The sequence below is a fragment of the Arctopsyche grandis genome, chromosome 4 (assembly GCF_051622035.1).
Source record: "Arctopsyche grandis isolate Sample6627 chromosome 4, ASM5162203v2, whole genome shotgun sequence".
Lineage (NCBI taxonomy): Eukaryota > Metazoa > Arthropoda > Insecta > Trichoptera > Hydropsychidae > Arctopsyche > Arctopsyche grandis.
Genome location: NC_135358.1, coordinates 21,748,711 through 21,766,327, shown reverse-complemented (window position 1 = coordinate 21,766,327; position 17,617 = coordinate 21,748,711). Strand labels below are relative to the sequence as shown.

The 17,617-nt window shown below is 32.2% G+C and overlaps 1 protein-coding gene across 1 annotated transcript; it reads left to right on the top strand.

Moving 5' to 3' along the window:
- The first annotated feature begins 3,573 nt into the window (after window positions 1–3,573).
- On the top strand, window positions 3,574–5,573 carry LOC143910872 (protein charybde-like). The gene is made up of 3 exons (XM_077429480.1): window positions 3,574–4,236; window positions 4,421–4,772; window positions 4,860–5,573. Exons 1-3 carry the CDS (start codon window positions 4,191–4,193, stop codon window positions 4,945–4,947), a joined length of 486 nt encoding a protein of 161 aa, XP_077285606.1. The 5' UTR covers window positions 3,574–4,190; the 3' UTR covers window positions 4,948–5,573.
- The last annotated feature ends 12,044 nt before the right edge of the window (window positions 5,574–17,617 follow it).

Sequence of the window (17,617 nt, the reverse complement as noted above, 5' to 3'; positions counted from 1 at the left end):
AAATAAAAAAAAATGTTGAAACATTTACCTTTGAAATAAGTTTGTGAAGTTAAACTCGTGGGTTTCTAGAACGTTCTGTAGCCGTTGTGATGAACTTGGCCTCTCGTGGTTGTCGGTTCTAGAACGGTGATATTCAGTGGCTTTCAAGCTTTATTTGTTTTATTTCTTGAAAGTAAGTTTGAAATGCTTTGAAAAGAGATGGAATTAATGTATGTGAGATTCGTGACACATTTACGATTGAATAACAAATGCACAATCTCGCTGTATGTCAAGAAAGAAAATTATGCAATAAGTGCAATGTTTGAAAGAATCGAGTTATTCCAGTCTGGACTTCATTGTGCGTTTGAGATGATTCTTCTCTTCTTTTTTTTTTGGAACAGGTTCTCTGATTTACCTTTTGTCCTTACCCTTGACGCTTTTTATATTCTTTTCAAAAGGATTGACCATCTTTTCAATTCCTTTTTTATGCTTATTTGTGGACCTTTTAAAGACGTCCTTTTGTGCAAGTTACTTTTCATCGATATTATGTGGGAATGTGTATAGGTTAGTGTGTTCTAATCTGACTCGATTGTATTGAACAAATAAAACGTAGACTTTTATTACGATACCGAAAGAATTGCATCAGAAAAAGTGTACGTATTTTTCTTACGAATACGTGCGATAATATACCAAAGTGAGGGTTAATAGAGATAATGTTTAAATTATACACGTCAATTTATATCTGTTATTTTTAATGTGTGTACTGTTTATTCGCGTCACTAGCTAAAAAACCGCAGATTACCGTATGACGAAAATTCTGGATTTGGAAGAGAGAACTTTTGGAATAAGATACTCAAAATGTCTTGCTGTGAATAATGATTATATCAGTGTGATCAATTTATGCGAATATAATCACATTTATTTAGACTGAATGCTAAATTTATTCCAGTACATGTAATACTGTTCATCACACTTATACGAGTAGCCCTTTATTAGGTTATTTAATTTAAACTGATTCAAACGTGTACTAAAAATCATTATGATTACAAAATGAATTCATTAGAAAGTATTGTACGTATAAAAATGTATAAAAAGGGCGAGTATCAAAATGTTACAGTTTTTAGAAAGATCTTGTAGGTGTGTTTTTAAGTAAATGTATGTAATATTGTATGTTTGATGGTAAAATTTTGATATTTGTTTACTTAATATTTGAAGGTAATAAAATTCATATCAGTTTTTTATGTGTAAATTATATATGGTAGGTATATATTTATATGATGAACAATAGATATAATTATCAAAATTATTTTACGTAGTTTTTTGTTAAATATTTAAATATATTTTTTGTCTTATATTTTTGCAGATGTGTGTGTTATGTGCGATGTTTACTCAATATTTTTTCTGTAATACAAAGATAGGTGATGAACAAATAAAAAATATTTTTATCAAAAAATTTCAATTTATTGAAACCAATCATATTTATACATATTTACATATTATACATTTTAATTTTAGTCAGTAATAAAATTTTAGTACAACAGCAAATACATAAAAGGTTGTAGTTATTGGATCCAGTAGGTTTCTGCAAGTTAAAACTTGTCAGCGCAAATTCAGCTAACAAGTCAGCTCGCAAAAATAGAACGAACGGCACACGACAGATTCACTTAGCTCATTATTTTTGCACGGAAAAAGGTCACGAAGGTATTCAACTACTTAAATCATTCATTGGATTAGTGCACGATGGAGAAGGCTTGCAAAAAATCTGAAGTAACTTATCGCTACACGACAAATTTATCAAGCTGAAGAAATGAATCAGAATCGAAAAATAGAATTACAATCAATCGGATCGGATCAAATGTCAGATAACGCATAATTACATGATTATAGTTTATTTTTTCCAATTGCACGGCAACAAACTGTCGAATTGATAGCATGATGCAACACCGGCGAAAAAATGACACGTAAACCCAACTAATTTCAGTCGTTACGACTAAAAAATAAAAAAAAGCATAAAAATTGCGGTTTGCGACTTCTTTTGAAGCGGCAAATGAAAAGAAATGGACTTATTTTTATGCGTCAAATACTAGTAACCGAACGTTATGTAAAAATCAGGGCTGTAGACTAGGAATCGGAGTCGTCGTTTAAAATTCCGCATTGACTTTTTTATCTTAATAGTTTAAATGAGTATTAAATTGCTAACCAAGAGTGACTCATCGATGTTCATTGTATGCAGATATGAGTTTTTGACACGGTGTTTTTATCTTATGTTTAGGTCAAATTTAGAAGAGGTATATTTGACAAATCTTTAACGCAAAACGTGTACATTTTATTTCTATATATGCATTCATAAATAAAAAAAATATTTAAAGAAAAAAGTTTATAATTTATATCACTATATACGCGGCAATCTGTATTAGTATTACAGATATATTTGAAAATTAGCTCAATGTGACAAAATAGGAAAAAGCTGGAAAGATAAAAGTCGGGAGTTTTGTTTTTTTATTAACGACTCCAGCCCTGGTAAAAATGTCAAAAAATCAATGACCGGCCAAGTTATTACAACGAGAACGTGTTATAAACGACAATATTATTTAACGTTTATGTGTCATTTCGAGTCTTTCGAGACCGGTTTTTTAGAAGTTCGTGACTGACGGCTACTTCACAATAGGGTGGAAAATACTTGTAAGGACATCGATAATGTTTTCTTCCTTTTTATTTGTCTTTTTAACGAGTCCTTTGTTTCCGCTTCCGCGTTCGCTTTCGATTGAAGAAGAGCAACTAACTGACAAAAATAACAGCAAAATGCTAATTTTCGTATGAAACATTTTCAAGGACACGCATAAAATTCGTCCTTATGATCCAAATTAACAATTCATCAGTCGAATAATGAAGTTAAACTACTATTACAGCAATAAATGGATCATAGTGAAGAGTACACAATTTCGAAAAGTACAGAAATACACAGTATTTACTTACTGCATAGAAAATGATCATTAGGTCAGTAGCTATTAAAATAGACATAAGATGCATTGTGAATATAATATATAGTAAAAATAAAAAGGATTTAATGGACAGAAATGTACAGTACAAGTGTAAAAAAAAATGCATACAGATCATTCTCACTTTCAAACTGCACATCAATGTCACTTTCAAAATATAGTGTTTTAATTAAAGCTATTTGATATATACATATATTAAATGTATAGGAAACAATTTGTTTGAATTGTGAGATAAAATCAAAAGCACTGTATGTATATTATTTCTGAAACACTTTCAAAAAGCAGTGAATATAATGTAATGTAGCACTGAATTTACCTTGTCGCATCTGTACATTAGCAGATAGTATGCAAAGGTACATCGCGACACACAGAATATGCGTGATTCGTAGTACGGCAGGAACAAAGGGGTTCGATGTAAAATCACAGAGGTGCGGCGCACAGATCACTAGGTTTCGGGAAGGTACAGATGGATCGCAAGCATGTATGTAATGTGTGGATGATATGATATGATATGATTGTGATATAATTATAATATAATAATAATAATGATGTGATTGGTGGGTGGGTGGGTGCGGTGTTGTCGGCAGTATTCGATAGTAACGATCCGACGAGCAGCACCGGCACCGGTACAGCTCCTCACCCCACGGGGAACAAAGGGAAGTGAGCCGAACGGCACGAAACGCGAATCGCGACCGCATCCGAGCGAGCCGAAGCGCTCCGAGGCGAGGCGAGCGCGGCCGAGCGCCGACGGACGAGCACGAGCTCGCAGTCGAGTGCCGTAGGGGGGGGAGCGCGAGCATATAAGCGAGGACTTGAGCTCTGTTGCATCAGTCTGGCCTGGCTTTAGCCGTAGTACGGGTGAGCGAGTTGCGCACACGCAGCACCGCTTCACACACACATACACGACCCGCACGCTTCTGGCCCGGCCGGCTTTTTCGTGCACGCACAGATTGAAAGACAAGTACAGAAAGAACCGTCACACACGGTTCTTACAAAACAGAACTGATTCATACAGAAAAAAAAAAAATAGTGCGCGATACTCTCAACAGTACAAAAAAGTATACAATTGTGATATTTTAATTTTATAAATTTTATTAAGAAGAGAGAAGAGTGTTTCGTTTTCGTTTTCGCCGTGAAAACTCGTAAAGTTTTCGCCCTGAAGGACAGTCGCAATACGTTAAAGTGTTCAAGTTGCAAGAAGACGTCGACAACATGGAAGTGTTGCCGGTACATCAATACAACTTCGGAAGCGATAAAGGTGAATATTTTATTAATTTTTTAAATACATACAGTAGTTTCTAGAGAAGCGGTGAAAGTATCTGTGCGCTAGTAACTACGTGCGGTTGGCCGCTTAGCAACAGCACTCGTTGCCGTCGTTCGTGCCTTGAAAAGCATCACTCCACTTCATTTCTGACTGGTTTTTTTTGTTGTTGTCTTATTAGGAAATGTGTGGAGTTTGGGTAGTAGTCCATCTGCGGCTGAGATAGCACAGCTTTCGCGCCGATTGGAATCAGAGTTGAGGGCAGCCAAGAGCGAGTTGTCCTGCGCCGAAGTGCTCCTGCCTGCTTCCCTTTTGGCGAGGGTGGCCCAGGATGCACTTACCTTGGCTGACTGCGAACCCTGTGGAGCTCGCGGTTGCACCTTGTTCATCCAGCTGGAAGGACAGACTCCTCAGGAGCATCGTCGCATCGCAACAGTCAAATTGGACGATTCGACGGTGTCTACTTTCGAGTTGCACCTCGCACTCAAACACGACTCGGGGAGCTGGCCCAATTTGCTGCTGCAATTCTTCAAGTAAGTTCGACTTTCAAACTCGTGTTGTTTTCTGGTTTGATTTGAATTGTGTATTAATTAGTATGTTTTTTTTTTCTTGTTGTGCAGAAATTTGGCGCGCGGCGGCACCATAGTCATCAGCCCTCAGTACACGCTGACCAAAAAGAAGCTGTACCGGTCGTACCAGCAAGATTAGACGAGTGAGCGAGGCTCCCTCCTGCTATATAAAAAGAAAACTGTGATCATTCGTCGTCGTCGTCGTCGTAGTCGTCGTCGCATCCATCAAAAATCATCATCGAAATCATCCAAGAAAAGAGAAAAACGAGAGCCATCTTATGCATCAATGTGCCTGTTGCCATCACCGATGGAAGGAAGTACAGAAATAATCTTTTTTTCTGCAGAACAAGTAATTGCTAACAAGGCCATCCGAAGAGAAGTACATCTCGCCATTTCGTCGCAACCCTTTTTGTACGATTTTAAAGATAATTATTTTTATACTTTTAATTCGAGCGGTCGGTTCCATTCATACTGGAATCCACTTGCGATTTCAACTTCAAACCGCAGATTTTTATTATTACAATATAAAATGAATTGATCTCTTAATATTTACAGTTAAAACAGTTGTATAGTTTTTTTTAATTTGATTTGTCGCAATTTTATAAAGTCTCTTTATTTCCTTCGGACAGAGTTTCTCAAAAATTCTGCATTTTTACATTATTTTCAAGCACTTTTTTCTGAGGGGGTCGCGGGGCGAAGTCACGCGATCCTCCCCCTCTCTTCATCGTCGCCTTTCATTATTATAAAATCATCTCTATCGATATATACTTTTTTATATTTAACCCCCCCGGCGATTTATAAATTCAAACTATAAATTCGCCCTGTGATAGACGATAATATATATTATTGTATTTATATTTTTATTGTTTCGTTTGTTGGAAGAATGCGTTTTTTTTTGAAAGAATTTTCTCGTGGCGTGAAAGATTTTCTCTTATTGTTTTCCCCCATTTTTTCTGTATTTTCGACATCCATTCTGGAAGTCCCTTGTACGAACATTTTTTTTTGACGACAAAGACACGTATTAAATTAAACAAAAAACCCATCGAAGTTGATGTATGAATGAGATATGAAACGATTTTTTTTATTATTTTTAGTATGTCATATATATTATATAATAAGAAAAAAGCACAGCGTGATATGTAATCTTAACGTAGTTTTGTAAGAAATTGGAGCTTCGGACATCCGAAGCATCCGATTGTTTAGCTTTACAAGATTTATTATGAGGAAAAAATCCACATATGGATTTTATTATATAATATATGTATATATATATGTTATTATGTACGTATAAAAACGTGGTTTTGTCCCGGTTGTACTGCAAACGAATTATTACATATACATATATGTATATATGATATAAAGATGGAATTTTTATATAACAAAACGCAGCCAGAAAATCGCGTTGAGTCAATCTGATGATTTTTAATTGATTTTTTAATTAATATTTAATTACGAAACGAATAAATTCGATGAAAGAAAGAAAACCCGACCAGCCGGATATGCTCCCCTGTAATTTTTCCCGGAACTTGCGCGGTAACTAAGCTTTTATTTTGTGATCTTGTAAATATATATCTATTGTGTCGTATGTATATTTTGTATAACTGATCAGATCTCGATCGGGCTGGGGTTATTTTTTACGTGTTTTTTTTTTAAATAGTACATATGTACGTCGAACAAGGACTTCTCTCGAGTTATTAAAAAAATGTATCAGGATTTTCCACTGATCTCAGCTTACGCCGTTTCCCCGGATCTCGACGGGTAGTCGTCAGAACCGGGCGATGGGCGTAAATTTTCCGCGACTTCTGAGGTACTTACTCGAGAGATTGTCCCTCTTTATTATTATGAATATAATTATTATATGATATATGCGTATATATCGATCTTGTTTTATCGAATCGTCAAAGTATTTGTGTTATATTTGTAATGTGTAAAAAAAATCAGATTTATTATTATTATATTATTACGATAAAAGATTTTTAAACGATACGAAGGTGGAGAAAAAATGGAAGTAAAAGTTTTTATTGCCTACTTACTTGTAAATGTGCGAATTTATCGAGAGAGCCTATGTATTATTGATTAATTAATTATTAATATGTGTAATAATTGTTAACGAGTAGGTTTTTTTTTCGTTGATTAGTGGGATGGGGCGGGTATTGTTTCCTTGCAACTTTTTGAGGGCTTTGTCCTGGGAGTCTTCGGTCCCTTCGTGTTATCCACATTGTGAGGGCCGCAGACTCTGGACTCTTATGTTTCTTGGTCTCTTCGTTCAAGGAAGGAATATTTGCGTCAATTGGCTGGTTTCAGTTTTTAAATTCTCGTGGAGTATAAACGTGGCTGCTTGTTAAACTGAGGCGTTTTTACAAATAAGGATTTCTATAAGGCGAAAAACGGATTATTTGTTTTTTGTATTTGACTAGTTTGTACATTTTTTGTGATACTACTTTTATGTGAAAAAATTTAAATATTAAAAAAAAATGTGAAAGCTACATATTGATGGATAAGCAGGAGATTTGGTTTATATTATAAATTTATATACATATATTTGAAAAAAAGATTCTATTTAAAAAATATTTGCAATAAAATTGTTTTTATTCAATTTTTATTTTGTGTATGTGAACCGTTCATATATTCTTTTTAATAGCCTGTCCGGATTTTAAATTATTAATTACATTTGTATTTCTTTTTTTTTTGTAATTTTTTAAAGTAACAAATATCCAAAGAAGAGCTCCCTTTCGAGTTCTTTTCGATCTCAATTAACAAAATACAAATTAATTTTAGTGCTTTTTGTTTGTTCTCGAGTCAGTAGGCGAGTCATTTTTTTTAATTGAAAAAAAAATATCATTTCTGGCGAGCATTTTGTCGCTCATCCGCTAACACTGTGGTAACAATATTATTAGATAAACATATATTGATAATAATTCTATATATTATAAATAACAATTGTACATCACGAAACGTTTAAATGTTAAAAGTTTTTACTCTGTATAAATTTTCAATGAATCTTCTAAGTGTTGGTAGGGTCCAGTGTAACGCACAATACATCACATAATCAAAACGAAAAAAAACTTGTTTTCTCTCTCTCTTTTTGTCTCTGTCTAAATTCACATTTTATTCCACAGAATGTTAATTAAAATCACAGAAATATTCAGAAAATTCGAGAGAAAGATTTTGGGTTTTTTTTAATGCTCTACATATTTCTTCAAAAATATATATAATAAAATATACGTATTAGATGAAAACAAAAAAAAAAAAATATCACAAAAACAAATTATATTCTTAGATATACATATAAACTATTAAAAAATGACTGTCCTTAATGAGAAAAAAAATACAAAATAAATATATGGAAAATTTTAATTTTTTTTTCTTTCTGTGTTTTTGAGTAAGTAGTTATGTGTCAGAATTTTGTGCAACACGTGTCCACTGTATCCCGTCCTTGGGTGTTTTTTGAACTACAAATATCTTGAAATAATCCACCTGTACACAGATCTCATAAAAAAACTCGTACAAAATCATCAAAAACTACCCAAAAACGCATATTCAGTGATACGCGTGCGAACATTACAAACAAAATAAAAATAATTAGATTAGTTCGTGATCATTATTATAAACATAACAAATTATAAATATTAGTATTTTTATGTACAAGTTATTAAGTATATAAGAAGCCCTTGTGTGATAGTACGTGTTTTAATTATTTAGCAATTAAAGGCGTACAAAATAATAAAGAAAAAAAAAAAATATATATGTATGTGAAGAGTTGAGTTGGTGAAATTTATAAGCGGCTTCTAGTTCGATGGAGTAGTTCTACATCTGCGATTTTGATGGGTTCCTCTGTCGAACAAGGCGTCGTAAAAACCTGATAAAATTGTGTATATCTCAGCTTTTTGTACTTTTGTCATTAATTATATGATATATAACTATACATAAATATGTGTATATATATATATATATATATATATATATATATATATATATATATATATATATATATATATATATATATATATATATATATATATATAAATATATATATATATATTGTATGAAAAAAATTATAATGTAAACACATACGCCGTATTACGTGTATATGAAAGAAAAATAATAAAAAAACGGCGAAAAGAAAAATAATAAAACGATGTTAAAAAAAATTACGAAACTCATGAAAATACCAAAAAATGTATAAAATTGAAAAAAACCTATGTATGTTCGTTAATACATGTTTATATATGACAAAAATGATCAATTGTCATTTGACGAATATGAAAAAAAATATATGAATATTACGAAAAAAACCAAGCTTTTATTTTTCACCGTTTATTTTCCCTTTAATATTTACAACAATATATGTACATACGTATATATAAAAGTACTACATTCATACAATTTAATACAAAAAATAACTACTTAGATAAATACATACATATGTAAGAGAATTCACAAGTAGACATAAGATCAACTACATACATACATATGATACACAAGTTGTACATAAGATCAACTATGATAAATTTGTCAAAATGATATTTTCCGACACTGAATTATTAAAAAACTATGAGGCTGCTACGATAGGGTTACCCTACCAATTTATGCATGCATGTACATATGTAGGTATATCAAGGGTGCTCTCACCTTTTATTACGGGGGTGTACAGTGTTGAGTTTAATTTTAGAAAAAGTAGGGTTGTTTATTTTAATAAACCCCCAAATTCGATTGAACAGGTGTGGAAAGTTAGCGATATTTATATAGCTAACGAGTTGAATATGTGACATAGCCAATTACGTATTTTTGTTATCATATAATTAATGCATTAAATTTATAGTTATATACCTAAACCTGCTGTATTATATATTACATGATTGTAAAATGCACAAGGTGTAGTATAGTATATGCGGCAACTAAATCCATTTAATCTATTTAAATCAATAGTGATAAAAACTATACTAAGTAATTAATTTATGTATTAATTCGGATAAAATTTGCCAAATTAAATTTCATTATATAATATACCTATACATTTTATGAGAGAAAACGAATATTGCAAGTTGGTTTAACGTATTAAATCCATTTAAATATCATCTGGTTAGACTTATCTATTTAAATCAATAGTGATAAAAACTATAATAAATAATTAATGTACATATATAATAATTCGGATAAAATTTGCCGAATTTCATTAAATAATATGTGAGTGATGAGAGAAAACGAGTCTCGAGATATTGCAAGTTGGTACCTTGTTCCACCAACTTCAATATCTCAAGACTCGTTTTCCCAACTTTTTTGGTGTACGTATTTTGTCGTCGAGTTTGTATACAAAACACATATACGAAAAAAAAAAACGTAGTGAAATAGGTACTTATTTTACGAGATTTAACTATTATAAAAATATGGTAAGAGTTAATTTTTAAACGTTTTTTTTTAATATTTGAAAGGTAAGGAAAATTAATAGCTTAAAAAACTTATTGGTGCTGGCTGTAAATAAAAGGCGCTCCATTCTAAGTATTCTGTTTATTTGATATTTTTATTGTATATTCTATTATTAATGTATTTTTATCGGTATATATTTTTTTCTTTTTCTCTTCTCTATTATCCTTTCGCCCATTGTGGCGTATTAGAGATACCTGTAATGCCACAATGGTCCAAACTTAAATAAATAAATAATATTTTTGTGTACAATATGCAAAATCCTGTTTAAACAGATGACAAGTTGAGAAAACGAGCCTCGAGATATTGCAAGTTGGTACATCGAAGCGCACCGGATGAATATTAAGGTTGAATTATGTATAAACCTTTATTGGCAATAAAACCATTAAAGTAACATAAAATTTCATTAGTTTATTCACGATCACGCTCCTCTCGGATTATATGTATTATTTTAGGTGTTTTCTTTTAGCTTTTAAGTGTTTTTTGTGCTCAAATTTTGACTAGATAGTTTTGTGGCATATTTTTAATCACTTGGCGTAATTATTGTGTACATCCACTGTAATTTTTTGGTCCAGTTCCATTGTCGACCGCCAGAACTAGTTACGCACTACATATGTAAGTAGCAACCAGATTCCACTTCTTTTCACGCATTGTCTTCGAATAGAGTAATGGAATAATTAATTCCATCGTTGTCGGTGCACCGCTATTGTTGGTTACTCCTGCCGTGGGAGGGCAACCATAACTGCATTTTTTCCCTCTTTTCTTATTTTCACCATCTGATTCTGTTTGATATGCTTTCGGTGCGCGTAATTACACAGCCGTTTCTCAGTTTCTCACAAAAATGATTCTGAACACTGCACAAGTTTAACATTCGAGTGTGAAAAAGCACCGTTTGCCTTTTTAGTATAACATGTAATTTGTTTACTGTTTCACTTGTGAACTGTCATATCCACTCCTCACAAAGAACTCGAGTTAAGAAATAAATAATGAAAAAAATCTTTGAGTACTTTATAACTCGCACCGTATAAGGAAACTTGATTGCACTCTGTAATATTGATTTGAATTTATAATTTAAATATGTACATAGGTATCTAATGTACTACTCAATAGTATAATATTTTCAACGATTTAATTCATCATCGAAATTGCAATAGCTTAACATTTATATTGCGTGTTCTATAATATACATATATATACATATAAAATATATACAAGGTTTGAAAATGAGATATGTAGGCGACAATACGATTACATACATACATACATACATATATTCAAGTAAATATAGTGGTTCTCAAATATGTGTTCAATTGATTCTTCATAGTGGTGTTCAAATTTAATAAAACGTAAACTTTATCAATTGAAGACCCGTTTATATTATCCGGCATTGCACGTCAATAGTTCGGAACAGCACTGCACGGAAAAGACTATTTCTATTCATAATATACAGCGCCGTTCGTTTACAGCTTGTTTTGGACTAGTGCAAGGCAAAATCGGCTTACATATACATTACAGAGTGTGACAATTTGGCGCAATGTTGAATCGTCGAATCAATTTTGTCACAATATAACGTCTCTGAGAATATTCGTATGCGCAAGACAGAATTTTTATTAGTACGGGTGCACTCGCTACTATGACGTTACGTCATGCGTGAATATTTACACAGCGGCCAAGTTCAACCGTTCTGCTTGATACGTTTCGGTGAAGTTTTCTGTTGTATAATATGAATAGATCGTGTCGGTTATTGTTGTAACGGATACGCCACGTATATATTACGGAATATATGAATGTGTCCATATATAATGTATCAAAGAATAATTTTCGTCCTGTTTACGTGCAGTTGCCGGTCTATGATGTACTAGTATAAATGAAACTTTACTCGTAGACATGTATAAACAAATGTATTCATATTCTATTGTATATAATTGCAGATTGTTTAAAATTTTGATTTTATAATGCAGATGAATTCTTGGCTTTTCTGGTAAACTAAATAATTTCCTCATTCATTAATTTATTAAACAAAACAAAATTTACTTAATGCGTAGTAAAGGTAATTTTACTGAGCGTGTTTTTTTGTATGAAAACATGGTTTATCATTTTTGAATAATACATACATACATATGTAGTTATGACTTGTATTAGACATATATTTATTTATTATTCATTGATTGACTTAAAATGGGGTTTGAGATTTTGATAAAATTATATATTTTGTTGAAATTACAAATTTATTAAGGTATAAAGAAAAAGAAGTCAAGGAGATACAATCTCGCCCAAGTTATTCAATGCGGTGCTTGAGGGAGTTTTCAGGAACTTGGAATGGGACACAGCCGGAGTAAGCATCAACGGTCGCTTCTTGAGTCACCTTCGGTTCGCAGACGATATAGTTTTAATAGCTCGAGATTCAGCTGAACTACTTAACAGACTAACACAGCTGGACAGGGAAAGTAGAAAAGTAGGATTACAAATTAACGTAGATAAGACCAAACTAATGTTCAATAGTTACTGCATGCCTAATAGCATCCCATTAGATGATAAACCAGTAGAAAATCAAAAATGCCACTGCCTGAAGAAAAAGATCTTCGACCAATGCGCTTTACCAGTGATGACGTATGGATGTGAAACTTGGACACTGAACGCCAAGATGCTACACAAAATCCAATGCACTCAAAGAAGTATGGAACGCTGTATGCTTGGCACAACGAGGAAAGACAGGAAGCGGAACACGTGGGTGAGAAGCATGACAAGGGTAGTGGACATAGTGGATAGAGTAAAGAGATTGAAATGGCAATGGGTTGGCCACGTGGCTAGAAGAATGGACGAAAGGTGGACAAAAGAAGTGCTTGAATAGTACCCGAGAAATTGCAAAAGGGTAAAAGGAAGACCGCAGGGAAGTGTCCAAAAAACCCTGAGTATAAAGTATAAAGGCCAAATAATGCTTTTATACGTTTGCTAAAAATGTACATATTATTTGCGGGGGCCCCGGGCCCCCTTCGATAGCCGGGCCCGGGCTATTTGCACACCCTTTCCCCCCCCTCTCGTCGGCCCCATCAAACTATACAACATAAAATAGTGTGTTGATTTTAGGATTAATTTATTTGGCCAATTTAACAGTGTGCTATATGTATGTACATAAGTAGATATCTAATCGCGATCGCCACGTATGTATGTATATATTGGATTGCATGGCAACGTTTTTAGAAACGATCGTTATAGGACACGTTGGGCAACTTTCACGTCACATTCCTAGCAATGGAAATACGTTGTATGATATCATCATCATCGTACGATATACATTTTTTTCGCCGTTGTCCAATTATTATCTTTCGTAGCGATAATTTCACCGGGCGCGTTCGTATCAGCACTGTTGCCATGCCGTCGCTGCCGCACATTTCACATCCCATTCCGTGTTAATGATGATGATGATGATGTTAATGATGATATGCCCTCACCTATTCGACTATAGAGACAATTTATCTTGCACTCTTACTAGCTCTGGGGCAGAGGCGCGTCTTCGGAGAGCAGCTGCGCGTAAAAATCTTTTAACACCACTGGGTCATCAATCTGGACGAGATAGTTTTTTTTTTAATTATGGAATATCACCGGAACTGAGTTTGGGAAAATTTATGTTTCAGAAGAAACTGTGAAATTATTCAGTTAATTGGTATGATATGTGAAGACAATATTTTCCAGGAAAATCTCGTTGCCATGTGAGCCAGTTTAGTATGTATGCAATTCATGGAAAATATGCGTGTATTTTTGGACCGTATAGACATAGTATGTCGAATCAAATTTGCGTACAAATACACCGAAACTAACTATATTGTAATAATTATTCTAAGACTTGTATTTTTGTTGCAAAAATATATTGCAAATATCTATTTATGTTATATACTGTTGCGAATTGACACAAACTAGTACAATATAATCGATTGAAATACATATATAATAAATAAATAGGTACCTGTGTTGATATAAAAAAATAATATTGCTATGCGCAATATCTAAATATGTGTATATGAATTATTTATATGAAATTTTTATATATAAAAAATACGTGTGTATTTTTTGCATGGTAACAAAATTTATGTGTAAAATTTTGTTTTTAGATAATAAATTGTTTTGATAAAAAGCTATCGATTTTCACACTTGCGAAAAATATTAAAAATTATCATTCTGTTGTGTGAATTATTGATTGTACGAATAATATGTTGCTTCCTAAGATAAGATTTATAAGATTAGTAATTATTCCGAAGATTAGATTAAATTTATATTTTTAATTAATGCGAGTTGACTCACTGAACACTCCCTCATGTAATATTTTCATTTAATTTTATTGCATTAACAAATATAAATGTAATATACACGATTTTGCAGGTAGAGTGTACCATCAAGTTATTATATTGCAGCAGTGCCAAAAGTTTTATATGGGTATACGTTATGTAAATGGTGGATATAAACTTTAGTTGTGGCTATAAAAATATACATAAAAAACATGCATATAAAATATTCATAGATAATGTTTATTTGACCAAAAATGGGTACGCGGATAGAAACGGACGCCTTAATGGATATCGAATGTGTTTCTTGTGAAAACAACCGAAAATTTATTATAAAAATGTCTTCTGTGAAGTTTTGTAAACACATTTAGCATTTTATTTGGGAAATAATATAAAATTATCAAGTTGAATCGTTTATACACAAAGAATATTAAAAAAACACAAATGTAGGTTTGATTTAAAAAAAAAATCGCGAATGAATTACTAATTCAAAAACGTGAATGGATTCAATACGTGAAAAGTTTGGTATCTCAATAAATTTCATAAAAATAAAATTTCAATAACAAATTTCGGTGCAAAGTGCGACAACTGTATTGAAATAATACGACCATACTGCCAGTGTTTAAACTCATCTGATGAGCAATCCATTGAATATTTCAAAGATCTATAATTCAGAAGTTAAATTCGACAGTATGTTCATTTTTTACATACCTCCTTTACGTTTCACTTACGATTACAATCCAGGAAAAAGTTTGCCTCTTATTCTTCATAACTTTTTCTTCATTTTGAAATATTAAATAGTTCGATCGGGAATATTGGATCGAAATGGCTTACGAGCAATGCACGGCGCGGCCTGGCGTATTGACTCGTCACCGTCGATCTAATATTTGGACTTGTTGCGTTGCAATGAATCAAGTATTCCTGGATTTGGAAATTGGGTCTAGTAGTCTCCATTTGTTTACCGTGTCGATAATTTATTAACGATGTTTGATCAACGGAAGAAAGTGTATTAAACAGTGTGCCAGCGACTGGTAAATATTTGCACAGTGAATAAACATCGACGATAACGACGCGAGATCTTTATTCAGTAAGTGTTCTCGTTATAATATGCACGCACACACAAATTTGCGCATTTTTTTAATTTCTTAAATTATTTTATCGTATTTCTCGTTCTGTTTGCTATGACTTCATGCCTTATTCGATTCGATTGCAGATGGGAAATTTCGCGTTCGAATAAGTCTACATGGTACCGTAAAAATAAAACACTCCAACTTATATATGTACATACATACATACATACATACATAAAATAATTGAATCAACATGATTTACCTGTATTTGAGTATTATTTATTTAATATATGTATACTATAGGTATATACATATGTATTTATATTAAATAAATATAGTATATATGTATTATACCTATGTACCTATATATATGTATATACATATGTATATACACATATTAAATATACATATATATGTATATACATATATACATATATTCAATATACATATATATGTATATACATATATACATATATTCAATATACATATATATGTATATACATATATACATATATTCAAAAACGAAAATGAGTGTGTCTGTTTATGGAAAAGTCGTATTAATATTGGGTACCATTTATCGGCCCGGCAAAATAACCATAATTCCAGAAAATTTAGGTATTTATCACGACATAATATGCAAATGACCATCTCTAAAAAATTTCACCCTGCAAATAAAAAGAGTGCCCCTCTCTAAAATAGCTCGCACGACCCAATCGGGGTTCAAATCAAACGTCAAATGGGTTGCCAGTAACAATAATAAAATATAACAAAAATAAATACCGACCCTAACAACCTAATCTTAAGTGAATAAAACCAACCCTAACCTTAAGTAAATAAGTATTTTTTTTCAGTATTTAAATACAAAGATCATGATTTATATGAATATTAAATGGCCAGTATCCATCGTTCAGTATACAAGTGGTCAGTATAAATAATAAAAGTTCAGTATTTATATTAAATGGTCAGTATTTAAAAATAAATGGTCAGTATTAATGTTAAATGGCAAGTTTTATTTTGACCAATGGCCAGTTATTTTTTGATTTATATCAACACAAGATTGGAACGATCTTGATAGACTGATTCCATCCAACGGGCATTGCTATTTGTTTGTTTATATTATTTATACTGACATTTAATAGTATAATACTGACCATGTTAGTTTGTAATAAAATATTGTCCAAAAACTGATTCTATGTACATACATATATGTTTCAGTCCAAGTTTTCACTCCGGTTCGTTCATGAACAAACTAGTTTGTTCATACACGACAGATTGGTTTCAGTTTAAGTGCTAACGGTCAAAGCTACATACATATGTACCTATATTTTTAAAACATGCTCACAAGATGTCGCATGAAACTTTTAGCTGTCAAAACTTTTAAGCTGCCAAAACCTTTGAGATGTCGAAACGGCAAATATTGAAAAGGAATCCCATGGAAACCACATTACAATGTTGCTATAAAAAATTCTTTGAAAAAAATTGACAAAATTTTGTTGTCATATTGCGCCCGGAAAATTGTCAAATTTTAAAAATAATTATATAAGATAATAACATAATAATATTTGTATTCACTAACCTTTGTTTGAATAAAATTCATGAAATTTTATATACAACAATCAAGAAATAGTGAGCGTAAAAAGAGTTTGCAGACATTCGTATATATGTATGTACATATGTACATACATATGTATATATGAAAGCGACAGTCCTAGATAGATACGTATGTATGTATACAAACACACCTGATCCTTTGTGTATAAGGATTAGTTAGCACGTGCTTTTCAATGCACATACACATTTGTATACTTTTAGATGATTATTATACGCGAAATGAAATGGCAAACTGAAATTAGCGGCTAATGTGTACGGCCTATACTGCTCTACCCGAGGCTAATAGTAACGCATGCTAATGCGAATTCGTCGGTCACGAATATTTTTAGAAGACAAAATACATATTCAGCTGTTGCATTTTTTCATATTATTTTTGAAGCGAGTGGCAATTTTCATTTTTAGCGTCGATTAGCACAAGAAGAAA

Coding starts and splice junctions, on each gene's coding strand:
- LOC143910872 (XM_077429480.1), top strand. CDS start 4,191: ATGGAAGTGTTGCCGGTACATCAATACAACTTCGGAAGCGATAAAG. Junction 4,237..4,420: donor CAACTTCGGAAGCGATAAAG/GTGAATATTTTA, acceptor TTGTCTTATTAG/GAAATGTGTGGAGTTTGGGT. Junction 4,773..4,859: donor TTGCTGCTGCAATTCTTCAA/GTAAGTTCGACT, acceptor CTTGTTGTGCAG/AAATTTGGCGCGCGGCGGCA.